The sequence below is a fragment of the Hyposmocoma kahamanoa genome, unplaced genomic scaffold, assembly GCF_003589595.1.
Source record: "Hyposmocoma kahamanoa isolate Upper Pololo Valley unplaced genomic scaffold, ASM358959v1 79, whole genome shotgun sequence".
NCBI classification, from domain to species: Eukaryota; Metazoa; Arthropoda; class Insecta; order Lepidoptera; family Cosmopterigidae; genus Hyposmocoma; species Hyposmocoma kahamanoa.
The window spans coordinates 5761563-5788894 of NW_020653993.1; the positions used below are offsets into that span (position 1 = coordinate 5761563).

The 27332-nt window shown below is 36.0% G+C and overlaps 1 protein-coding gene across 1 annotated transcript in view; it reads right to left on the reverse strand.

Annotated features, from left to right (window-relative positions):
• LOC113233573 overlaps window positions 1-27332 on the reverse strand; it is a 374928-nt gene that overhangs the window by 10017 nt on the left and 337579 nt on the right. The window contains exon 3 of the mRNA XM_026468715.1: window positions 1166-1284. Coding sequence (XP_026324500.1) covers window positions 1166-1284 — 119 coding nt within the window. The remainder of the gene's footprint in view (window positions 1-1165; window positions 1285-27332) is intronic.

The window sequence follows — 27332 nt, forward strand, 5'->3', positions numbered from 1 at the left end:
CCCTACGCATTGGCAACGCTGATCCATAGACATCTGCAACATCAAAGAAACTGCCTATCCGTTGCCAGTCTTTGAGAACAACGTTGACTCGCTTTTTGGATTACCCTATGTCATAGCGCAAAATAAATACTTACGAGAGAGGTTATTCCACATCTAGCAGGTTCGAGGAAGGAACGAACGTGATGCCCGCGTTGTTTTAAATTGCTAGGAATCAAGAATGCGGGTATGGACTCTACCCATTTGTTGGGATGTGCGTTGGTGGAAACGTGTCGATGGCACCATTTCGAAAAGTTCCTTTGAGCAATCCCCGTTATAAAGACGGTAGAATACACGGAAAGAGCCAATGTCTCTCTGTAGACTTCAAACCGTATGTTAGTTTGGGAACATCAACAACACGACGTCAAGTGGTGTATTTTCGAAGCATGTGTAATTTGGTTCGCTTGTTAATGATCACTGGTAATGGTCAAGGAAAATCAAGGAAAACATCCTGATGAAACTTGTATGTCAGGGACGGTTCATAAATCTTTTCGAATACGCCTGGGAAATCTTTAGTCCGTACCTACGGGGTTAACGTGATTGAATACAGTCTAAAACTTAACTTTAGAAAGAGTAGGATGTACATATACAGGGTTATTTTTAAAAGACTAACAATCTCATAGGATTGTATTACTAAAATCTTAAACAACAACTTTTGTTCCACGACTTTTTAGAAAACATAATAAATTTACCAAAAACAAACTTTTACGTTTTTTTTGTAATTACTAATACAAACATCGAACACTTAGAAAATATTTCTGCGATCCGGTCGGATTCGAACCGACGTCTTCTAGCAAACCGTGCCAGACTGCTGTGCCAATTTAGCCATGGAACAAACCAGCGGATCTCATGAATTTCTCCATTTGTCGGATCTTTGTATTTGGTTTTCAACGACTGTTTGCCCGTAGTTTATAACAAATTTAATGTTCCCTAAGACAATTTCCCTGTATCTATTGTAGTTTCGATTTTCCCCATACTGTCCCATTAAAAAAACACTGTATATGATTTTTTTTCACACTCTCCTTTATAATTACTCGAGCTGTGTTGTTTGCTAAACGATGATATACTATTCTATCTAATATCATTTCACTGAAGATGTCTTAGTATCTAAAGTGGAAAAATTACCCACCTTATCCTGTAGTGCTTGTGCCTTATCCTTTTCAGCCTGGATGATCTCAGCCTGCGTCAGCTTGCGCGCCTGGTGTCCCCTGAATGACGCCTGAATCTTGGTTGCTGCGTTGCACAGCTCTGCGAACAACAGAAAATAATCGTGTCAAGTTCTCGCAATTGGAAATAAAACAATTTTATTTCCAGAATCATCGAGTATTCCAGAATCAACGTTTCGTGCTCTTTACGGTACCTTTACGATGAGTTTAGTTATATTTGTTGTTAGCGACCTCGTAAAACATTTAAATGTAAAACGTAACTTCGTCTTTAGACTTACTAGAGAGCGCTGTACAATTTGCCATACAAAACTGTCAAATAATTTGCGCAATCGTTAGCGACAACTGTCACAGTAAGCTCATGGTAAAGGTGAAAAGGTTTTAAATCACTAATGTGCTGTGACTAGGATCACAGCAATAAAATAGGATACTTAGGTCCACAAAAATTTATTCCAATTATTCCAGTCAAAAGAAAAAGGCTGCAACAAGAAAGGGTATATAAAAAAACAGGTACAGCGCTACAAAACACTCCACACTTCAATACTAAAACGTGATATAAACTTACCCCGAAAGGGCCGAGTTACACAGTATTACTAGGTTAGATTAGAATTAAAATTGGCACATGATTTAGGTTAGGAACTGGTAAAAGGATCAAAATTAGACTCAATTAAAAATTAGAGCAGTTACATCGGGTGGGCAGCGGGTGACTTGAGACTTGATTTGATTTGAGAGCAATGGCGGATTTGCCCTAAGGCCCAGTAGGCCCGGGCCTAGGGCGGCTAGATTTTAGGGGTGGTCAATCGTGCCAAAAAATTCACTGATGATAGCAAGAAACTTCATAGTGGGCCGCACTGCACCGCATCGTATAACAATAATCTTCCTAAATAACTTTCGTACATGTTATGTATAAAATAAACTATAATCACTACACTACTACATATTATCATTACCGCATCTGTCTGTCTGTCTGATCGCGATAAATTCAAAAACTACTGAACTGATTACTACATGGCCTGGGGCTTAGGGCGGTCAAGAGTGCAAATCCGCCTCTGGAAGGGAGTGACGACGGAACGAAACAAAATGAGAATGGCGAGGCAAGGGAATTAAAGACGAATTCAAAATTTGAAAACAAGTGGCCAGGAACCAGAGAAAAGGTGATAGAAAGGTGGGATGACGATGAAAGGAGGTGACATCGTCACAAAGGTACCGAGCTCTTAGTCACAGCTGAGATATCGGCCTCAGTTATCTTAATGGCATCATGGTCGATTTTAATTCTTTTTTAATAATAATAAATGCGCATGAGAGAAATTCGTACAGTCTGTTGATTTACTTATAACTACATAGGGTCGAAACACAAAATTGCGAATCGCGCAGAAAACTGCGACGCGAATTGCTGCGCTGCGATTTTATGCGGCAAGTAATCTCACTGCCACGGTTTGGGTGACCATTCCGTGTTGCACTGCTGTTATTGATAGGAAAGTATAGGCAAAAAAACGCATAGAAGATTAACATCACAGGAATAAGCGAGAGGAACAATTCGCAAATTCGAGCTCTTAGATTTGTGTTTCGACTCACAAGTCGACAAACAGGCTCTACACGCTGATTCGAATACAGCCTGATCGAAAGAATTTTTCTTTATGAATATTCGATCTTTGTATCAATAATAATAAATTTTTTATTCACAAACTTGGTCACCCTACATAGTAATCTGTTTGTCATTGGAATAATCGTAGGTCACCGTTTTTAACCGACTTTCAAAAAGGACGAGGTCCTTAATTCCATTGCTTTGTGTATGTGTATGTGTGTGTGTGTGTGTGTGTGTGTATGTGTGTGTGTGTGTGTGTGTGTGTGTGTGTGTGTGTGTGTGTGTGTGTGTGTGTGTGTGTGTGTGTGTGTGTGTGTGTTTAAATTTAAACAAAATATTCCACTTCTAAGGGTTGCAAATTAGGGAATGAATCCGGTTTGATGAATTTCACCCACTTTCCGTTAAACGATTTTGATATGACTTGACTCATGTGATTTGACTGACAATATTAAAAAAACATGTTCCACCTGGTTTATTTTGCAGAAGTGCATGTGAGTGAATGTATAGTATACTTTCAACATTTCGGACATGAACGAAAATATTATCGTAACGCAAAAATGATGAAATTGAGAAAACACGACTTGAAAGTGCAAAGAAATACTGTTGCAGTGCCACTCAGAGCATTAAATTGCAAAGATCTGAGGGGGAACGCAATAATGTTCACATTATTGCTTGGCGACAGAAATATGTAGGTAAGGTGGCAGCATTTCTTGGACGAAGTCTATCTTTTTTACTGTATGGAATCAATAAATTTACATTGTAGTTTATACGTGGAAAACTAATTATTATGTAAAAATAAAAATAATCCCATTATTAAAATTTTCAAATCGTGCTTTCTCAATTAAATCATTTTTAAGTTACGACAGTATTTGCTGTCATGTTCGATTTGTACGTTTAACGTCTGTAAACGAATTATGAAAAATGAATTAGTCGCTTTATAAACCAGCTCTATGTAATGCGGTGAGCAGTTTAATAAACCAACGAATTATACTATTAGGCTACGACATATCCATTAAATACCTTTCACAAAAGCCGGTAAACAATTAATCTCCCATAGCCTCCCACATCATTAATAAAACAAATGACCCAAAGACAAGATGTCACTGAGTCTCCATTGCTCATAATAAATAATGGATAAAAAGCCCCGGAGTGACCTCGGGCTTTTATCACGTAACTTTTTGTCTGTGATGGATTAGAACGTGCTTTTTATTTATTAACGGATTTTAAAAAAGAAAGAGCATCCCAATTCGCCTGTAGTTTTTTATCTGTATATGATAAATTTGAAAAAAATATTCCACCTCTAAGGGTGGCTAATCAGGGCATGAATTTGGTTTGTTAGAAAATACTCGGACGTTTGATCAGTGGTTGATCAAATAATAAAAAACTATATATTATTTAACATCCATTCAGTCATTCAGAAATCTAGAGACTTAAATTGTTAAAATAAAATCAGTACAGAGTACTAAAAAAACCGACCTCAAAAGTCATTCATCCCCTAGTTTGCCACCCTTAGAGGTGGAATATTCTCTTCAAATTTAAATGGAATCACTACTGAGGTATTCTCTTTCCAACAAAAACAGAATCATCAAAATCGGTTCACAAAGCCGGAGTTGTCGCGTAACATACATAAAAAACATGCAGTGGAATTTAAAACCTCCTCCTTTTTTTTGAAGTTGATTAAAATTAGTTTCGAAATGAAGTTTTTCAATTTAATGTCACTATAGGTGACAAAAAATTGTTTTATATTGGTTTAGGAAAATTAGTGTGCGGTAGTGGTTACCTGACTTGGCGATGATATTTCCATGTCTACTAAACATTACATAATTAAATTGCCGACTCGACTTGGTGGGAGCACTTCCGTGCCTTCAGAACATTACGGAATTAAGTTTGTGGACAGAAACTCTTGTCAAACAATACAACACCGCGAGTTCTGAGTTGACAGCGCGAGTTTTGCTACTTGGGGCTTTCGCAGGATGATCCAAAGTTATTCTCATATTTCTTATTCAAGTAACGTTTTCTTAACAACATTGCAAAATGGAAATAAACACAATGAAACAATTTAACAGGGATTTCAACACCTATCTATTACAATAGTGTAATAAGACAAGAGAGTAACTCTATACAAACTAGTGATGTAACGGAAATGTCACAATGAAAACAGACGTCAAAAGTAAATCTTAGCAGAAACGGAGACGGAAGCGGATGCGGAAGCGAAAGTGTAAATAGTATAAAGATCTCAACGAAATAGTTCCAAACAGGGCTTGTGTTTGGTTTCATAATTGCACTTTTAAGGTAAAACCGGGTTAGATGCCCATAGGGGGCAGATGGCCAATCGCAATATTTCAATGATTCGCATGGTATCGTATCGTACAAGTGTACAGCGAATATGCTGAGTAAAATAAAAAGAAAAAGTAAGTAAAAATTTTGTTAATTGTTTTGAGTAATGCTAAAATTATTTGGAGGGTTCATGTTTTACACTACAATGAACTTATTTTTTCAAAATATGGATTATTTTTATTTTTATCGCTTAGTCACATCAAATGCTTTGTTATAAGCTCAAAATTCTACGTATCATGTTTTTTCTTGTTTAAATTTGATGTGTGGCCACCTCTCCTCACCTCTCGGAATATTGGGACAGATGGCCAATCAAAATCGGTGTAAGATGGCCATGTGACTGCCGGTATAAGGACCGGTCACACAAAGGTCTAAAATATTAATAAAATAATTTATTTATTTTCGAACTTGTTTTAGATGCATACTAAATACAAAAAAAAAGGTAGCCGCAATGAGAGGGAATTGCACTGAAGAATCATTAAAAATGTCCCAATACTTGTAATGGACCTGAAACTTTGGTTTGTTTGAAAAACAAATATACGCGATGTAAATACGGAAAAACAGTTTCATTTCATAAGTGTAACGTTCGCGAAAACCTAAGAACTCATAGCTATTAAAGCTGCTGCCGCTATGAACCCCGCTTCATCGAAGACTGGCTCCAAAGCGTCGTGTGCCACTTTTGGGTTCAAGAAAACTGAGAATTTGACGACATTAAGAAAAATGAAGACTAAAAAAAAACTAGAAATAATTATTGGCCATCTTAGCCATAGTCCTATGGTCATCACACCCGGGCACCTCGGAAGAGATGGCCAATCGTAATTTTTTTTAAACAAAGTTTAAAATTGGCCTCAAGACAATTTTGTCTTGAGGCCAATTTTACTTTTTAACAAATGTTCTTTTTTCTGTTATATAATTAATAGTTAATTGTTCAAAGTTTAATAAGAAAGAAAGATTTGCAATGTAATATCTAAACTTTTATTTTGAAAGCGTTTAGAAAAAACTATGGCCATCTGCCCCGGTTTTACCCTAACACAACACAAAACTGCTAAGACGCACGCGCCTGATCCATCACATTGTAAAATTCCGATAAAGTTTCGTTATAAAAGTTGCGGAAGCAGATATGGAAACGGACGCACACATTCACATAATCTCGCGGTGCACTTGCGTTGCATAGCGCGCGCGCGCACACACGCCATCTAATATAATAATAATAATGCATACACTCAACATAGCCTCGCACTAGGGAAACCCTGTGTCGCGGGTACCATGGACACACACATAGACAACCACAAAGTACACCCAAACTCACGAGAGAAATAAATGTAAGCCAAACAAATATTTCTCCCTCTGCGTGGCAGTTCGGCCACGGAGGCAGTTTAATATAGAACTGAAACGTTCGCTACGTGTTTAAAACAATATTCTTTAAACATAAAAAGTCATCGACTTAATTCGTTTTTAGAATCTATATTAACCTACCTCCTTAAAAGATCTTTTAGACGGCACATATAATAGTTCCAGTTACAAAAATCTGAGGGGCACTGCCACTGCGCTCATGAACGCTGAGATATAAATTAACAAGGCCCATGTGCCTGTAATTTCACTAGACCCTTCAAAACCGGAATGCATTACGCTCACATTACTGCTTGGCAACAAAAATAGGTAAGGTGGATAAGCTTTCTTAGACGAACTCTTTCACAAGGAGCTCTACTGCCACTTGTCGTTTTTATATTATTATTTTCTATTATTACACAAAGAGTGCAAAATATACTGGCTATTTTTTGTAAATATATCCCACAACAAGTAGAACCACAAATGAGAGAGAGAGAGAGAGAGAGAGAGAGAGAAGTAGTACCACAAAATCAGATGTTTCAGAAATCGCAAAAGTATCGAGAAAATTCCGTAAAGTTTCATTACAACGTTCAATACACCCATCGAAGCAATCTCCACGACGTAATTTCGTGTCGAATGCCGATGCAATGACGTGGAATAATGGAATCGAATCGACGTTGGAACCATCTCGTTAATGGCGTGGTTATTTCAATAGAAACGTTGAATGAGTCGTTTTCATTTCTGTTTTATTACTCATAGATTCGAAAATAAAATAGGCTTCATTTGACATACAAATCCACATAATCCACAAACAATTACAACAAAACAACAAAACAACATAATCTTCAAATTCCTGTGGTCATTATGCATTTTGGTTAGTATACGTATTGGCATTACACGTAAATAACAGTTTGCATTTCAATATTCATTTCGAGTATTGGTCAATGGACGCAGATGTTTTTTTAAATAAGTTTTCAAGATCTCATTTCAATACTTTCGACATAATACTCCATCATCATTATCAACCAGCATATGGGAGTCTATTCCTGGATTTACCCCTTTCACTGTGCGCCATTTTGTCCAGTTCTCAGCTTGTCAGCAACTTTTTTCAGATCGTTACTCAATCTTTAGAAGAGCATTTAGTCGGCTGAGTTGTGGTCTCCACTGAAGACCTCATTTTCCCCACTGGTTATGGGTTTTTCGACAGACATTACTTTTTTATTCTTAATTCATTAATACGCAGTAAATTGGAAAGTTCCATGTGCGCATGGAACCCACATGAAAGCTCATTACATCGTTATGTTACAAAAGTGCAGAAATCGTTTCTTGGATACTTGTACAAACGCGCTGGTTTATAATTCGTTGGAGGTTAGGTTAGGTTAGGTTAGAATGAAACACCTACGCACTCCCTGTCGGTGCTCAATTCTGTCGTTGCCACCAATCCTAAATGCGACTTGTTTGTGGATGGATCAAATAATATTGTCAAAATGTTTGCATTTTGTAACGGGTTTGTCCGTAATAATTAAAGTAAATATAAATTTAAAAAAAATTACCAACTGAGTTTCATTTCAGCAAACAAATACTTCGTTCAGTCTGATATAGGTTTTTCATATCCAGGCATATTTTTTTAATACCTGCACGCATCGTCTGTGACCTAAAGCCGCGTTGCCCTCGCTGTGTACAGTTGGCAAAGGAATAACTGTATTATTCCATTTCATAGACTTCGCTGCTTGGAATCTGTAGCTGCTTTTTAATCGGCTTCAAAAAAAGTTGGAGGTTCTCAATTCGATTGTACTTTTTGGGTACGTCGACATTTGTGAACCGATTACGATTATTTGTTTTTTCGTTGGAGAAAAGGTCCTCCAATAATGGTGCTATTCAAATTTGAAGAAAATATAAACGGTAAAGGTGGCAAATTATTAAGAATATTCTAATGCAAAACGGGTATTCTGCTTCCTTATTACAGTTTTTTAGTAGCAGTAGAGTTCCATGTGAAAGTGTTCCCCCTGGAAAATACTGGCACCGTACGTATTTCTGCCGCCAAGCAGTAATGTCAGCATTACTGTGTTCCGGTTTTGAAGAGTGCTAGTCAAATTACAGGCACATGGGACTTGTCAAATTATGTCTTAGAGTGACGGACGCAGGGTCAGTGCCACTCAGATCTTTGTAATTTAAAACTCTGAGTGGCACTGCAACTGTTATGGACAGGTATGTCCATACTAACCATGCTCACAACTTGTTCGTCCCGATATTCCTGAATGTTCCATTATAAGTCAGTGATGAAATTGCATCAATAATAAATTTTATTAATCATCTTCGACGTAAATAGTGTGTTCTTATTTTATCATTAAAAATATTTCGGGGTGAAAAGACCCAGTGCTTTAGGCTAAGTGTTTTGCCATTGCGCCCGTCGTAAATTTGACAAGTCCCATGTGACGGTAGTTTCACAGAAACCGTTAAAAAACCTAAACTGGAACGTAATAATGCTCAACTTTCCCCTCAGAACTTTGCGACTGAAGCTCTGGGTGGCACTGCATTTGTTATGGGTAGGCGTGTCGCTTACACAACGGGCATACAACTTAAGAAATAAAAATTATACTATACTGAACGGAACATGTTCTGTTGATTGTACCAAGGTAAACTACCAATACGGCTTTTACGACTGTATGATATACGATTCAGCGTTTCGACGGCAGATGACAGAAATATAAATTGCTCACCATCATTTTTTTCGAAATTTGTCCAAGTTTCTGAAAACTGCAATACAGTGTTGTTTGTGTTAAGAGGATACGGAGTTATTGAAAATAACTGTATCTAATCATTAAATATAGTGAACATAAAATATTCCTTATTGACATAGTCGTAATTTTAATTTGATTTGAAACTTAACATGAGCTTTTCGGTCAAGGAAAATATCGTGATGAAACTTGGGAGTCTACTCTATACGTAACATTTATATTTTTGAGGTGTGCCATTTGATATCGTAATCCATTTTTCCTTTTAATTTCACTCATATAATCTATAAATAATATTATACGTATAGATAACGTATGCTCTAAACGATTACTTAATAACACGGTTCATCAAAGTATATTTTCAAACACTGCGAGATAATTATATAATTTACTAACCAAGGTGCATGATTACGTAGCGCGGAATCTTGATTTCTTTGCGATATTCTACTTGTTGACTGTCGAAAGATGTTTTTATAAGTATAAAAACATCTTTCGGCAAAATAGTTACCTAAGAACAGATCCCAATTAACACTTCTTCTCTGAACGTTCTAACGGACTTCAATACTATTTAACACGATGAAATCAGACGTCGCATTCACTTTCTATTCTCACATAGAGATCTCGCGCTTTATATCGCTCTCGCACAAGTCGCGCCTTACTGCACGTCGAGGAAGTCCACAATTCTCGGAATACGTGTGAAGTCTGCAACCAGCATTGAGTCTGCGTGTCAGACTATGGTCCTTGCCCGAGAGGAGACCCGTGCCAAATGGGACGTATAAATGGGTTGATGTTAATAGTCGTAATTGAGAAATTTTTCCCATTACTTTGGTATCTAAAAAAAGGAGAGACCGGGCAAAACGACGCACGGTAGGCCTATGATGATCAAAGTCTAGGAATAGAAAGACGTCAATTCTACAGCGAAAGGGTCGTGAGACTTGGCTTTTTTACACATATTGTTTGTGGTGGGACTACATAATATCTGTAGGCACGCGTTCAATCAAAAGACAATTGTTTGAAATTTGTGTTAGTCATTATCTGTCAACGTTATGTCTATTTGTATCAATTTCAACCAATTTTATGTTGTTATTTACATATACTGAGATTTTTTTGTAAAATAACTCCACTAATTTTGTTATGATTATGAATACACTATAACGTTTGTTCGAATTTTCATTACACTTACATGTTCTTTCATGATATGTTGGATGTTTATCGCAAAGACACGATTAGGTTCGGTTAGGTTAGGTTAAGTCAGGTTTAAAAGAAAAAACATTTTCCTCTCAAAATTGCTTTCGAGGTTATAAAAATTCGAGTAAACGCCATTTTTGGAAAATGTCATTTCAGACTACTGGCAGGTAATCTGTATACACATATCGAACACACAGAAAAATTTCGTCGACGCGGTGGGACTTGAACCTACGACCATGCTGCACCGTCGTAATATTGCTAGAACCATCTGAGCCACGGGTCCAGTTACCGAGTCGTCGAAATTCTCCAGTGTTTTTGTGATCTTTGTACTGACTATTCGGCATTTGTTGCCGCTTGTGAAATCTAGTAAGAGATTTTTGAATAACCTTCTAACCATAGCTTTTTATGTTGTTATTTACGTTTATGTTATTGTTATTTTCACTGTTACGAAACAGTTTTCCTTTTGTAAATAATTCGAGTCGGCTGGAACAAAATTTACCATTACGTGAGTCGTTTATATTGTAGGTTTAAAGGACATGCTAAAGCAACAAAAAATAATACATTTTTGTGTTGCAAATACACTATCATACCATTAACTTTAACGGCACTAGCGCGTCGTTCGGCTTGAAGATCGGTTCAGGCACAACAACCGGTAAGAAACCTACAACCCACGCTTGGTTCGGCGGAGATCGCCGAAAGCTACCGAAAAAATAGGCGTCTCTATCGCTGCTCGCACACAACGTCAAGTAACGTTAGCGTTACTTATTTTTAAACTTATATTTACATCATTTATTCACTAAGAATATAGTTAATATAGTTAGAATAAAGTTAACACGAAAGGAGCCTCGCCTCACGACGTCTGGCGCACCCTTCGCAACAATTGGCGAATACCTTACGTCGCTTTGCAAAAGACCTACATTTGTTATTTATTTCTCACATGAGTTTGAGTGTAATTTGTTGTTGTCTATATGTGTATCCATGGCACCCGCAATACAGGGTTTCGCTAATGGCTATGAGTGTGTGCATTATGATTAGTTTGGCGTGCATGAAAGTAGCCTTCCCGTAAGACGTACCATCTAGTACGTATATCTGGCGGACTTTGGGCAAAAAACGGCGAATACCTTACGTCATTTAACTACCTCCGTGGCCGAACGGTTACCATGCTGGACTCCCAGACCGGGAGAAATATTTGTATGGCCTACATTTATTTCTCTCGTGAGTTTGGCTGCAATTTGTGGTTGTGTATGTGTGCGTCCATGGCACTCGCGACACTTGGTTTCTCTAGTCCATGTTGAGTGTGTGCCTTATAAAAAAAAATGTATATGTATACGTGTATGAAACTTTTCACCACGACGGCAAATATATCTATCTATTCCATGCACAGTTTAGAATGCCGGCTACTTGTGTCATGGTCAGAGTGGCTAAATTTTGGGCCGAGAATATATATATATATATATATAATATTTGTATGCCATCGATATCATAACAAGAAGAAGCTAACTTAGTCACTACAAGTGTCTAACCAAAAACAAATTCTTTACAACTTTACATTTCTGGTACACTGTAGTGCAGACATAATAAAAATAAAATATTCTCTCTTTGATGACAAATTTCTCTACCGCAATATGAAGACGTTAAAACATCCAAGCTTAATAATAATTATTGAGGGATTAGTCGTATACGTATTAAGCCGCTAAATAAAGCACTATCCTCAGTGGTTCTGTTGGTAAGCTTTTCTGTACCAGTTTTAGATGTAGGGCGAAAGACATTCCGGTGGCTTTAAGAGCCTGTTTTTCAGCTTTGTGTTGCCCTTTAGACCACTGTAATTACATATTTAAAATTTGAAAAATAATAAGCAGCATATAATGATTTATATGGCAACATAGTCAAAAAATTGACAAATGATTAGTAGCACATATTTCTGCCGCCAAGCAGTAATGTGAGCGGTTTTGAATGGTAATTAATGCCTGGTATAATTACGGACCCATAGGACTTGTCAGCTTATGTCTCATGGTGACGGGCGCAGTGCTAGCGTCCCTCAAATTTTTGCGATGTATTATTTAGCGAATCAGCAGGCTGATTTTAATTCAAATCGGAACTCGGGTATCCCACCAATCGGGTAGCCCACCCGAGTCTCGAAATCAGATGGGTTTCCGATCGAGAAGATGAACCTGATTCCTAATATATCTTTCTAATTTGTGAGTTAAATCAACTATTGTTCCGTTTTGGATCGGCCATTTGTGAATCGTAATTATGCCACTCGACTCGGAAGGGACGCAGTTTCCGATCGGGAGAGGCAATCAAAATCAAGCTGCAAGAAAGCATAGCAATTTTCAAAATGAGAATAAAAGAGCACTATTCAACGACTGTTCCATCCATTTCATAGGTATTATAGTACGAAATATGTATTTATGTATCTAAGTATTTACATAGTCTGAAAAATTTTATGTTTTTGATATTTTTTTTTATTCATAATTTTTGTTTTGTCGTGCACGTATACCCGTTGTTAATGACGGTCTCCCGTATTTAGGTCTGCAGGAAGAAATTTCTGTTACAAATAAGCAGTACCTTTTCTTTGTTTTCTGTGCAATAAAATAATTAAATAAATAAATAGAAAGTTCGTTTCTCACATAGATATTAACCGAACCCGGGACCCCTAGTTCTTACAGTGTCAACTATTAAACCACCAAGGTCGTCGATGTATATGAAGTATCCAAAACATTTTTCATTTGTAATTTTGTGTTCGCTGTTAGAATATATTCTGCCCGTAAACAATGAAAACAACAAGGCAAACTTTATATTACCAGAGGGCAATCAGAAAAAACTTCACCGTTATTTCTGCACGCAAGTGTAATCACGTTTTTCAATTACACTTCGAGCGTAATACGCCCAATTCGAATAGTAATGGGTTTTCATTATAACACTTCATAATAATGACTTTATGTATTTGTTGGAATTAAATTAAAGAGAAAAACATGGATAAAGCCCTCCGTTTCGCTTTTTTGAATTTTCTACCTTCTTTCTAAGGTTTAAAGAAAAGGCCTCTTGTTGTAGTTATTTTGAAATAGTCATGTACTGTTCTGTGTTGTCATTGTAATTTATATTTGTGTATAATTGATACCTTGTAATGCAGGATTTAGAGTTCAAATTCCAATTGTGCCACGACATTTTCGGAACTTTTCATACGAAAGCTGTTTATTTTAAGTTGCTAGAAATATTGGGAAAAAAAAGTGTTTGACGACGTCGATAGCTCAACGGTTAGAAGCTTTTGTGTGCAGTTTTACAGTGTGACTTGCTTCGATGAAGGAAAAGTAGGTGGTGAGATCTCCATAAACAAACAGACTCTTAATAGCTTTTCGACATCTTTGCCATCTAATGGTCTTTTTTAGATAACCATTAAACATAAATGTTACATCCTGTACAGGATAGAAAGAATACGCCAACTGAAATAGAAATGGGCAGGCCATATCTGTAGATTAGATAATACCAAATGGACGAAAATTATCACAGAATGGACGACGGAAAAAGATGTCAAGGTAGACAAAAGAAATGGAGAGATATTTTCACAGAAAAAATCGGACTGGAATGGATGACTAAAGCGAGAGAAAGAAAGGAGACTAGTGCATACAGTAATTAAATTAATAAGTTTTTATCTCTTTTTCTTTTTTAAAAAAGGTATAATTTAGTAGAAATAAAGAAAATAATAAACAAAAATTAATAAACTATTATTATAATAATAATAACCACGCACGAACTCATAGCCCCGCACTAGGGAAACCCTGTATCGCGGGTGCAATGCACACACATAGACAACTATAAAGTATATCCAAACTCACGAGGGAAATAAATATAGGTCATGCAAACATTTCACCCAGCCCGTGAATCGGGACCTCTGCATGGCAGACCAGACCATTCGACCTCTGAGGCATATTATTGTACGTACTATTTAATGACAAACAGTTGGAGGTTAATTACGACCAAAATATGGTAAAATTTCATTTATTAGTATGAATGTATGAATTTATTAGGATGTAGAATGGACCAATGAATCCAGAGAACTGCTAATCGCGGTGTAAGACATCCTAGTTTTGTATTTAGTACCTACTGGTACACTAGATGTCGCGACTAGTACCAAATAGATGTTTTTGCAACTAATTTGTAAATAACGCTACTTTAATTTCTAGTGATAGCAAGCACATCAACTAGATGGCGCTTATTGCACAGATTTTTAAATGTGTGCCGCCGGCTATTCTTTTATTTTGTTTAAGATTAGCGCCATCTACCTACACTAGCAAGGGTTAATTTAGGCTCAACTCACACTGGTGCAGAGTCGAAGCGTCGCGACGAGTTATGTTTTTCGCCTATAGCATATTCATCAGGTACAAATTTGTGTTATGCAAATATCGAACGCGTCGACGCTTGGTTAAAGTCGAGCGGTTTCTGGCGATCCTGAGATCCGAGCGCGCTAATGTGAGTGTTGTCGCCTCTGCGCCAGTGACAGTTGAGCCTTATAAATAAGTTTGTAACACGCAATTCCATCTATTGACAAGCATATTTGTCAAGTTCTGAAAATAATTTTAGCTCACTTCATATCCTTGAAATATTATTCAAATATTGACATTTGAATAATATTTCAAGGAAAAAAACTGACTACTTATATTTCATATTAAAGATGAGTTATTCAATATTCACGGCCATTTATCTAATATAGACTACCTCCAGACTATCGATCAGCGCTATCTATACTTAAGACGGAACTTTGGCCTTTTTCAGAGGTACATAAATAAATCAAATAACTTTCTTCTTGGTTAGCAAAAATAACTTCGTTGTGTAACTTAAGTTGGTTAAGTTAGGACTTTATCCTTTGTAACCGAAAATCGTACACGGTATAACATTTTATTATTAGTAATATAGAAAGTTTTGGTAATTAATAAGAAATCAGGTTGTTAACTAGTAGTCAGTAATAATACCTATATAAGAATATATATAAAAAAGAAGTGGTGCATTCCTTCTTTATTATAATATCCAGTGACGGGACGAACACGTCGTGTGCCTGGTGGTAAGCGACATGCCTGGCTATAACGACATAGTGTTTCCCATTATGTCGTGACGACAGATAGTTGTGGAGTTTAAAGTGTCGTGTCTTGTATATTGAAATGAAGTTGTTCACTCATAGAACAACACGATTAACTGTCGTTCACGACTTTTTGACGTTACGATAATAGGCTGTCGTGACTATGGAAAGAACTAGAACGACAGTCGTCTGACGATAAATAAAACGTCACGACAAAAATGTGACGACTAGGCGGCTGCCGTGAACCGATAAATTGTCGTCACGATCTAGTGGGAACAGCTAGACACGACAGTCATTCAACGATAAAATAAACGTCCACGACACAGTCACGACGGATAGTCGTGATATGGGAACAGGCTACACGCGACAGTCGTCCAACGATAAATAAAACGTTACGACAGAATGGGAACGCGCCCTAACAGTTAGAAAAAGTTGACAAGTCCCAGGTGCCAGTAGTTCCACCTGCACCCATACCCTTCAAAACAGGAACGCAGTAAAGTGAACATTACTGTTTGGCGGCAGATATTAACATATTAATAATGACTAAAAACATTATAAGTGTTTTTATCACTCCTAGATTTCAGAGGGAGGTATGTGTATTAAGTAAGTAAAGTAAGTAAGTAACTCTCTCTATGTGTATTAAGGCTTAGGTAAATATAGTCTGTTCATTCGGTTCTCTGGTTTAGCGTTCGGGAATACTGAATCTAGAATATATAATGTACACCGTAATTGCATGTAGGTAACGTAGTTTATTTAACTAATAAAAAATTGAAGACCTCGGCGGCCAAACGGTTTGCCCTTGGACGAGGAGGTCCCGAGTTCGATTCCCGGTGGTTGAGGTAATTGAGGTAATGAACTTTTCTAAATTGGTTCTAGTCTATAGCTCTTTTCAGGCAATTGTTGTGGTTGTCTGGCAGATTATTATTATTAGTTATAAAATTATTTTTATTACTGTCCTCGAAAAATCCTTTACATATTTCATTGTTGTAATATTTCACTGCATAAAACATTATGCGTCTCCGAGAGAACGAAATTTAAACTTGGTGGCATAACAAACAATAGGGTGGCAAAAGACGGGCAAAATGCCAAGGCCCCTCAAGTTTGAGGAGACTCCGTTCCTAGAATACTGACATTTTTAGACCACTAGATGTTGCAATTATAACAACGAAGAAATTAATTATTTAAGGTCTCAGAAGTCTGCAGTACGGTATACGATATACTGATCACTTAAATAACACTGTGGCTAGAACTTTAATTAGTATTATGAGCGCTTTATGCAAACTTAAATGCGCTTTTGTGTTGTTTTACTCGTACAACTGGATATTATTATTGCATCTGGGGCATCACGGTTATCATACTACTATGAGTGAGTTTTCGTACAAAACTTGTAGATGTTTTGTTGATTTGCAAGAATCCTTGCTGGCTTGTTTTACCCCTCAAGCACGTTGCGTAGGATACCTACAATTTATTCAATTGATGTCGCTGTGCTATTTGGAATCGGGTTTCGTAACTAAATTTAATAAAACTTTTTTAGAATTTTGTTGACTGCCGGATTGTACCTATACATATAAAATACTAACAACCTCGCAGGACTATATTACTAGCATCATAAATTATAACTTTTGTACTAAGACTTTTAGTTATTCGTCACATTTTACTTTCACATAAAATTAAAAACATTCAAATAGATCTCTCTGAACAATTATAAATCTATGCAAAAATTATAGGAGTGTGGATGAGGTTCGTCATACAATATTTAATTTAAACATCTTACATAGAAACTACCTGCAAGAACTAAACTACTATCGTAAGAGACGAATTTATGTATTGTTAAAAAGTTATTTGGTCTGTATAACTTAAGTAATGTACATTCTACAACAAACGCGTAAGTCAAAGTTCTTAAGGCCATGACTGACTGACTTTTATGTGGAACACTAAAGTGGTAAGCGGAATCAAGTAGATTATTTTGCACAAAGTAGAAATTCACTTTGAAAATGTGCTTGAGTGTAAAGTTTCGTAATTGATTCCGACTTTAAAGCTCGGTGGAAACTACACACGCAGATTGTTTTACAACTGAAGAGTATTTGAAATTGGTCTGCCGTGAACCTGTCTCTTCTAAGGAGACGAAGAGCATCACACAATTTAGGATTATGACATGACAGAGATCAAAAACTTAATTTTAGATTTGTCTATCTCCCTTTTTCGATTTCCGATAGGACCAATTTGGAAAAAGATCTTTTCTAAATTGATTATATTCTGGGTGCCCCGGAGTGTATTCCGTTGCTCTAGTGTTCATAGTACAGGGAATTTTATTGTATATAATTAATTATGCATAATTATTTCATTATTTGAGTCCGTTAAAAGTGACCGCCGCAAATGCAAATTGTCTCTCCCTACACCCAATCTACACGTGTGTAGAAATAGCTCTTATATTGTTTGTAAACAATCTTCTAGGAGAATATTACCTACTAACATCACAATCAACAATTTTTGTTCCAAGGCTTTTAAAAATCTAAAAAAAACCGACCTCAAAAGTACGTGGAATTACATCTATTTACCAAGTTTTATTGAAATTTCCTTGTTAACTTATGCCTCAGGGTGTCGGGAGCAGTGGCAGTGCCTCTCAGATTTTTGCGATTTAAAGCTCTGAGTGGCACTGCAACTGTTATGGACAGGCGTGTAGTTTACCATCAGGCGTACGACTACTTGTTCATCCCGTCACTTTTAACTGCCTTTTAACTGTTAACTGCCTCCGTGCCCGAACGGTTACCATACCGGCCTGACACGCAGAGGTCCCAGGTTCGATTCCCGGGCCGGGATAAATATTTGTATGGCCTATGGTTTGTGGTTGTCTATGTGTGTGTCCATGGCACCCGCGACACAGGGTTTCCCTAGTGCGGGGCTATGTTGAGTGTGAGCGTTATTATTATTATTACTTAAAAAGCTCTGAGCGCACTGCAACTGTTATGGACAGGCATGCCGCTCATCAACAGGCGCGCGACTAGTTCATCCCGGCAATTGGTATTATAAAAAAGCTTTTTTTACCGAGGTTACATTTTCTATATCAAATATCTCATCATTATTATTATCACCTTTCTTAATCCATAGCATAGCTATAGAACGTCCCCAAAAATACCCCTTTGTCAACAAAGACCGCCTAACAAGGTCATCACCGACCTTTTGCCGAAATATCAATAATTTGTCCGTGCGTCCTTCGACGGAGCCTTTGGATCTCAAACTAGGTTGCGCAAAAACCCTGAGACAGAATGCAGGTCAGAGGGGTAATACAAAATTGAAACAAGGATTTATAAGTGTGAAACTGGAATCTATTGTATGGTTTTTAAGTGTTTCGGAGAGTGCAAACATGACATGGCAATAATGTACGGGTTGTTTGGCATGCTTTTTTTTTCTGGAGTCTTCTACAGAGCCAATGACAAAAACCAAATAGAGCAAACTTATTTATATAAACAAGTATACAATACAGATTACAGCAATTCATTTCACAGAGTGCAAATTTACATAGGCACTTCGGACGTGTATACAAAGTTAGTACTCTTTAATTAATGTTAACAAACAGTGAACAATATGTTAAATTTTCAAAGTAATGACTTTTTAACTTATTTATTCAAAACATAATAAGAACTTAAACTAAAACTTATAATAATTCTGCTTTTAAAAACCCTTTAAATTGTTTATACGAAATTAGGATGCTTTGCAAATTATCTCGCCACTTTTTTATGAGTGCGACATGCACCTCAAGTAATACTTTTTTAAATTTTTTTTTGCATTTGTAAACATATCTCTATGCAACTGTACAGGTATTTTATTTAGAATGTCAGGCAGTATGTACTTCGCGGTCCTCATACCGTATGCATTACTAAAATCCAATAGTTAAGGTCAATACATACAAATACTTAATATTCATTTTAACATCATTTTTTTATCACTATCACACTGATATTGAACTTCTTTAGTCCAGACACCCTTATCTAACTGTTGCCTTTAACAGATGTTCGCGAGTGCAGCTGGTTGGAGATAATGGGCACGAGAGCCGTTGGGTAATTTCCCGAAAAAATTAAAATAGCGGAAATTATCCGGAAGAATTTCTGAATTTTTGGAAAAATACAATTCGAAGGCTCATATCATGTTCTACGTTTAGATATCTTTTGAAGTTTTATTTAGCGCGAATTATTATTAAATAAAATTGTAATATTTAAAAGCAAGTTAGAGTAAAACGAGATTTAAAATGATCGGACAACAGCGACAAAAAGAATCTTAAATAAAAAAAGTATGGCTCCATCATTTTTGTTCAGTATCTTCAAGTTTTGATAACTGTCAACTGAGAAAAAATGTGGAAAAACATTCGGAACAATATTTATTTTCTGAAAAATATGAATTTAAAAAAATTAACATTTGTCTATGACCCAACACTAGTTTAAATATACGTTATAAGGGTTATCCCATCGGATTTATAACCAGAAATAGAGTCGAAATGTCATTGATTTTGTTGGAAAACTATTCTGCCATATCATTACGGTGGCAACTGCGCTCCGATTGGCCAGCTCGAATTCGAAACAATTGACGGGTGTTGTCAAATTATTTCACTTCAAATTTACCAGTTTCACTTGAGCTTTGCTATAATGGACAAAAATTGAAAAATTACACCTAAAGTCCTGGGCATTAGCAGCAGGTCGTCGATATGCAGCAAGAATACAGAGGCGGAGAGGACAGCTCCCTGAGATACTCCGGCATTTATACCATGAGGAGCAGACAAGTAACTATCTACAACCACATGGATAGACCTATCCTGCAGAAAATCGCCTATTCATGCGCAAAAGCCAACAGGAATTCCGTAAGCTGGAAGCTTCTTTCACAGGCTATCATGCCAAACCCTATCAAAGTTCTTTTATATGTCGAGAGACACCGATGAAATGGTTCCATTTGTTTTGTAATTAGATGTGTCGCTGTTTTTCCCACACCACCGAATGCAACAGCCCCCCATAGTTAGAGATATTATCATTTTTACAATAAATACAGAATATTCTTGGAATATACGGAGACGTACACACAGGTCAGTAGTAGGCGCTGTACTATTTCAGCTTTCTAATTTGTGATTTCAGTGCAAACGAGAGTTGATATTTAAAAGTGATATAAGGCCCATTTGCCTGATGAGTTGCCAGGGATGGATGGCCCTTATTTTGTCTCTATTTCTGGTTATATACTCGATGTGGTATCCACAGGCACAATATTAATAATAATGTGCTAAACAACCACACTAATTACCTTGTCTCAAATTTCCTGTACTCTTAGTATTAGAGCAACAGAAGTCACTTTCGGGCACTACCCAGAACATTCAGAGCAGAACCAATTTAGAAAAGTCCATTTCCCAAATTAATTCCACGTGGGAATCGAAACCTTTGAAGTCATCGTTGGACTATAAAAATAATTTTGAAACGGATTGATACATAATCATAAATTTCACCATGTTATCTCTACATCGACCGACTTTGGTCTCTGGAGAGTATCTTTTGGCTTTCAAAAGGTCTCACCTTGAAACTGAAAATTGAAGTCAAAGTTAGAGGATGAATAAAACAAGAATGAGACAAGAATTTAATACAAATAAGTGGAATTATAAGTGGCATAGGACTTGGTTTTTACGGTCTGAGATTGCAGATGTGACAAATAGTTTATACGTGATATTTGTTTATTTCACAATATATTATAGAGGGTAAATGACCCCTTCATAAATCGAAAAAAAATTCCAGTTGTTGCATACTACATATTCATACTTCGTGTAGGTATTAAATTTTGAGGAACAGTTATATTTTTCACGATTTTTCAGGCGACTCCTTAACGTAAATTATTCCTCTTAAGGTTTCGTTGCTTTTCCGCGTCGTAGGAAAAAAATCGATAATGGGCATTGTTCACAATTTTTGACCAATACATATTAATTTTTTTTCGAAAATATAGACTATTTTAAGACAATAATTTGAATATTTTATCATTTCGTAGCTTACTTGCCTTGTTATGATTTTTTGAAAATTTTGCAAGTTATTTATTTGGTGACGTCATCAAGGGCTCTATAAATGTTAACCTTTGCGGCTGGGAACTTTTAAAACATTGAATGGACATCTCTCAAAATGTCAAAAACTAAATTCTGACCAATAGATGTATTTCGTTACTTTTTGTTCTCTTGTATTTCTTTAAAGTATTGGGGTTTTATCGTTCTACTATTTTCGCACGCAATTTTGTTTCTTCTTGTTTTATTTAGTGCAGTTATATGACCGACGGAATCAGGAACTTTATAAAAGCTGAATCCCGTAAATTGCCAAAAGTCGAAAGCGTCGTGCACGCTGAGTTAAGAGATACTTATAATGTAAAAATTTAAAATGCAACGTAAAATTGTAATGTAAAATATTTGTAACTTAAAAAGGCTATGAAGTAAGATGAAAGCTATAGTGAAATGAAAACTTTATACAGCTGCTGCGAATGAGATTAGTAGTAATCCTATATTAAAATGAATATTATAAATGTGACTAAATGCGTTATTGATTTCATAAATTTGATTAAACATTACTACTCATTTGTTATTAAACAAAATCCCATTTGCCAGACCAGTGTGACCAACGGGAAACACTGGTTAAATGTATCTCGTGAGTGAGTAGTGATCTTATGTCAATTACGACAATTTCAAGTGCTATTTGCTATAAGTGAGAAATAAAATTATTATTAATTAGTAAGTATTTTATTTACTCCTTGATCTAAATAATAATTGACTTGAATCACACTTTTTTACCTTTCGACTGTTAATTTTTCGACTGAAAATTTCAATATCGAAATCATTTCAACATTTGAGTAACTGACTTTAAATACAGTGGCAGGTTTTTAATTTCTTTTAAATGAAAAGTGCAAATTAGATTTTTTTTAATTACCTATTTTCTATACTGATCAAAATCCTTATTGCAAGTTCAGTCTGAAAATTCCTTCATACTGAATCAATTTGTTTTGAATTAATATTGCTTAGACAATCATAGATACATATTGGGTTTTCTGAATATCTTTCTAACAATATGTTTTCTACTTTTTAGCACTGTTTTTGCCGTGTCCATAGTAAAGTTCATTTCGGATGTAGAACCAAACAGAGAAGGAGTAGCTGTTGAAGAAACTTCTCGAGAAGAAAATTTTTCAGCTGTCGTCCTAGCACTTGTTGTTTCCCTTATTCTATAATTTGTACGCTTGTCAATCATTTTTACTTCACACTGTTTTGCAGCGTGTATCTAAAAAGTAGATTCGATACTTCTAAAGCAACCAACATGATTTTTGTTAAAAGAATGCTTCATAACATGAATGCTTCTCATTAAAAAACTCGATAGGCTTGGTATTCGAGGTATCCAGCTTGATCTTTTTAAAAGTTACCTCATAGGTAGACGGCAGTGTGTCAGGATTGGTGATTGGACCAGCAACGAGCTGCCGCTTACATATGGCGTGCCACAGGGAAGTATCCTCGGCCCCACCTTATTCGTGGCGTATATAAATGATCTCTGTGAAATGCGTCTACATAACGGCTCTATTTTTACGTATGCCGACGACACTGCTTTAGTTTTCTACGACAATTCTTGGGAGTCCGTGTTTAGTAACGCGCAGTTAGGCTTCAACACAATTTCTCAATGGCTTTCTAATAATCTTCTCACCCTAAATGTCGATAAAACTGTGTTTCTCCCGTTCTCACTTTCAAATCGTGGTCTCCCATCCTCCTCTTCATACTCTATAATTGCTCACTCGTGTTCTGGCTCCTCACTTAATTCCTGTCTCTGTCCTTCGTTAGTCCGCACTCACTGTATCAAGTACTTGGGTGTCCAGCTTGATAGCACCCTTTCCTATCGCTATCATATTAATTGTCTTACCCAGAGGTTACGTAAATTAATTTTCATCTTCAAAAGTCTGCGTCATGTCGCAGACGTGAAGGTAATGAGAATTGTTTACTTGTCTCTCGTTCAATCTCTCACCTCTTACTGTATCACTGCTTGGGGTGGTTCGGCCAAGTCACATCTCCTTAAACTTGAACGCGCTCAACGTGCGTTACTCAAGGTGGGCTGGTGCCTCCCGTACAAACACCCTACTTCTAACCTCTATAAAACCTGCAATGTACTTTCAGTACGTCAACTTTTTATCCTCCAAATAGCTTTGACTACACATGCTCAATTTCCCTATGACCGTAACAAACTTTCCACCGGTCGACGCAAACACATCGTCTGCCCTTCAGTTTCAGTCTCTACTAGTTTAGCACAGCGTCATTTTTACTCTCTGGGAGGATACCTATACAATAAGTTGAATAACATCCTCAATGTTCATCCCGAGTGCAGAGTGGAATGTAAAAAGCGTATATGTGAGTGGCTATCTACCCTCGACTATGAGTCAACTGAAAAGATATTAACAGTACTCAAATAGGTTTTATGTCACACACACACGCACACACACACACACACACACACACACACACACACACACACACGCTCACTTACAGGCACACATACTTACAAACATTTCCAAAACTTTTTACTTTATTTTGTTTTGTTTTGTTTTATTTCATTTAGGTTTATTTCATTTTATTTCTATTGTTTTGTTTTATTTTGATTTTGTTTGATTGTTTGTTTGTTTGTTTGTTTGATGTCCTTTTGAACATAAATTTTAGTTTCAATTATACATCAAGAGGGATCGAGCCTGGTGATCTGTAACACGGGTTTTCAACCCAGTACAGACTCCAGCTCTCACTAAAGAACTTGTACTTTGATTTTGTAACAAAATTTGTTATACTTCTTCTTTTTTGAGAGAAATAAAGCATATTGTATTGTATTGTATTGTAACACAAGAATAACGATATAACTAAATAAACTTTACAAGTAATGTATAAGTCGGAGACTTATTGGGGACTACACAAACTCTCCATGTTTTCTTTTTTTGCTGTTAAGCTGGTACTAGGTTGGAGTAGCAGTTTTTGTAATTCACTGTCTATTGATTCACTTGGATGCTGAAAACATATTATTATTAGCTTTATATAGTATACAATAGGCAAATTTACAATCATACAAATCAAACTGTTGAACTCATATCTCATTTAACATACTAATATTGCGCAGCTTGACTGTGCGTTTGAGTTTTGTTCATATTTCATAATTTTCACTTTCAAACAGATCACCAAATCTTCGGTTGGCTACAAAACTAATAGAATATTATCACTTCGGATATTTCACATTAGTACTAACAGTGAAAAGAAAGACAAAGTGTTGTTTTATACAGGTTTATCAACTTACTTCAAAGTGATCATCACAACAATAAATAGTGTAAACTTTGAACTATTGCAATTTTCTCTAATATGAACAAAGATCTTGTTTGGGTTATTTATTGAACCACTCTCGTAGGTATGAACAAAGCACTTTCTGTATTCCATAGCTGTGTTATATTTGATATTTTGTTATATTTCATGGCTGTGTTATATTTGATATTTTGTCTCCCGGCAGCGAAATTAAAAGTTGCAAAGATAGTAAGGTTATGTTTACAAACGCGAAGTGACGTTTCAATTTTTTATTTTTGACAAAACATTATAGAGCCACTGATGACGTCATTGAATGTCAAACAAGGTCAACATTATTTTTTAAAATATAAAGAATCTGAACGTAATATTGACAAATACATAGAAAATATTAATCAGCAACCTCGAAATGGATTTTGAAATAGAGAGTTTGAAAAAAAATTAACAATGCCCATTGGTACGAGCTTGAAAATTAATTACATCACATTTTTTTAATTTTTTGTAATATCAAGTCCATAACAGTTGTAGTGCCACTCAGAGCTTTAAATCGGAAAGATCTGATGGGCACTGACACTGCGCCTGTCAACCTGAGACATAAGTTGACAAGTTCCATATGCCTGTAATTGCATCAACACCCTTAATCTTCAAAACCGGAACGCAGTAATGCTCACATTGCTGCTTGGCGGCAGAAATAGATAAGGTGGCAGTATTTTTTATTTGTACTTTCCTGGACGAACACTTTCAGAAGAGCTCTACTGGTTAGTAGCAGTAGAGCTCCTTCTGAAAGAGAAAAATATTATCTACAAGCATACATAGAAAACATATGAATCCTGAAGGACACGGCAACATAGGAATAGCAGGAGATCTATAACGTTAATATAGAAATTTATCGTGTAGAAATTGTAGCAGTGTGTAGTTACTTTTATTAATAAGGGTGTTTTTTAATTGCTAACGAATTTATTTGCTTTATTTTCTTGTTTTATGTCAAGAATTTAATGTAATTTCAGATAGATTAAATCTCATTTCATTACCATTGTTCTTCAGTATCAACATGGCACCAACAGATAATATTAAACTCCATTCTACGGTGTTGCCATGTCCATGTAATCAGAATAAAAAATGGACGTTTGGGTTAGTACATTTTTATTACAGTTTAATTAAGCGATTTAAGTCTCAAAAGTCTCGATATTTCTGAGACTTAAATCATCAAGCTCGATTCTCGAAAATGAAAAAGAATTATTGAGACTCTTTAGGTTTTCGAGGCCGAGATTCTCGGTACAGAAACTCTAATTCCTATTGAAGCGCAGAATAGCGCCTTAAAATATTATGCTAAATAATTATACAAATTTCTAACCCGTTTTTTCGCGTTCAAAGCCTTCTCTTAATCCATAGTTTTATTTTTGGTACTGCTAGTCCCAGATGTTTATTAATACATTGTTTAATTCGAAAATTATTTCAACTGCGGCAATAGAAAAACTAATTTATAGAACAATTAGCTTTGGAATTTATCGAAGTACAATCGATAATTATTTTAATAAAAAATAGTAAAATGGCAAGACGAGCGGCAGTGATGGTACGGGTATTCGAGTGTTTGGATGGAGGAGCTGTATAACCGAGGTAAGTTTTTGTTTCTTAAAATATTAGTATTGTAGTAATATAAGAAACTATCTGTATGTAGTCAATATGGTTACTTATCACAAGCTAGAAGCATGGTTTACAGAATTTTGTTTCTCCGAAAACCTTTAGATTTTTATTGAATAGATTTTGTTTCATTTGCCCGAAAACACGTTATGGTTTCTTTCATTTCACTATTTAATGTTTCACTATTTTGACATATTGACAAGTTATTCGTTTCCCGATTTTTATTTCCCCAACAAACCGGTTTTTGGTCAAAACCAATGTATCTAATTGAATATTTTTATTTTGTAAAAAAAAGATATCCATGATACATTTGTGTTATATTATTTCTTACTTATTACAGATATTAAAAGTATTAGGACGTGTCACACAACACAATTACGCGTCAAATTAAAGCACCTTGCATCTTTAGAAAATATGGTAAACGAGATGCAAGTTAATCTGATCGAGTTGTAGTCGCTCGTTTGGCTCGTTTGGATCGTGCTGCTTTTTCATATATTAACCTAACCTAAACCCACACCACTGTTTTTAAATTACATTTCAGATGACATCAAAAACATAGCACAATGGTACGATGAAAATTACGTAAGTGGACTTGCTGTGCACCAGCAAAGTACAGTTGAGAATTTTGGAGCTGTACGGTAAAATTGTATGGCGGTATAATGTTATCTAAGAATAATAATTTTGTCGAAATGAATTTTCAGCAATCTAAATTATATGGAAAACAGACAGTATAACGAACATAATTAACTTCTGCCCAAAGAATACGTATATGTAATAATTATTCTAATAATAGGTTTTCGGACAAATGATACTTCTGCTGTAAGACATTTCTGTGTTGCAAATTTGTACCAAAACTGTCGTCGCACTAATGAAAAAAAATCAAACCGTTTTCGGAGTAATGACATTCGGAATAAAGAAATTCGATGTTGTGATAGGT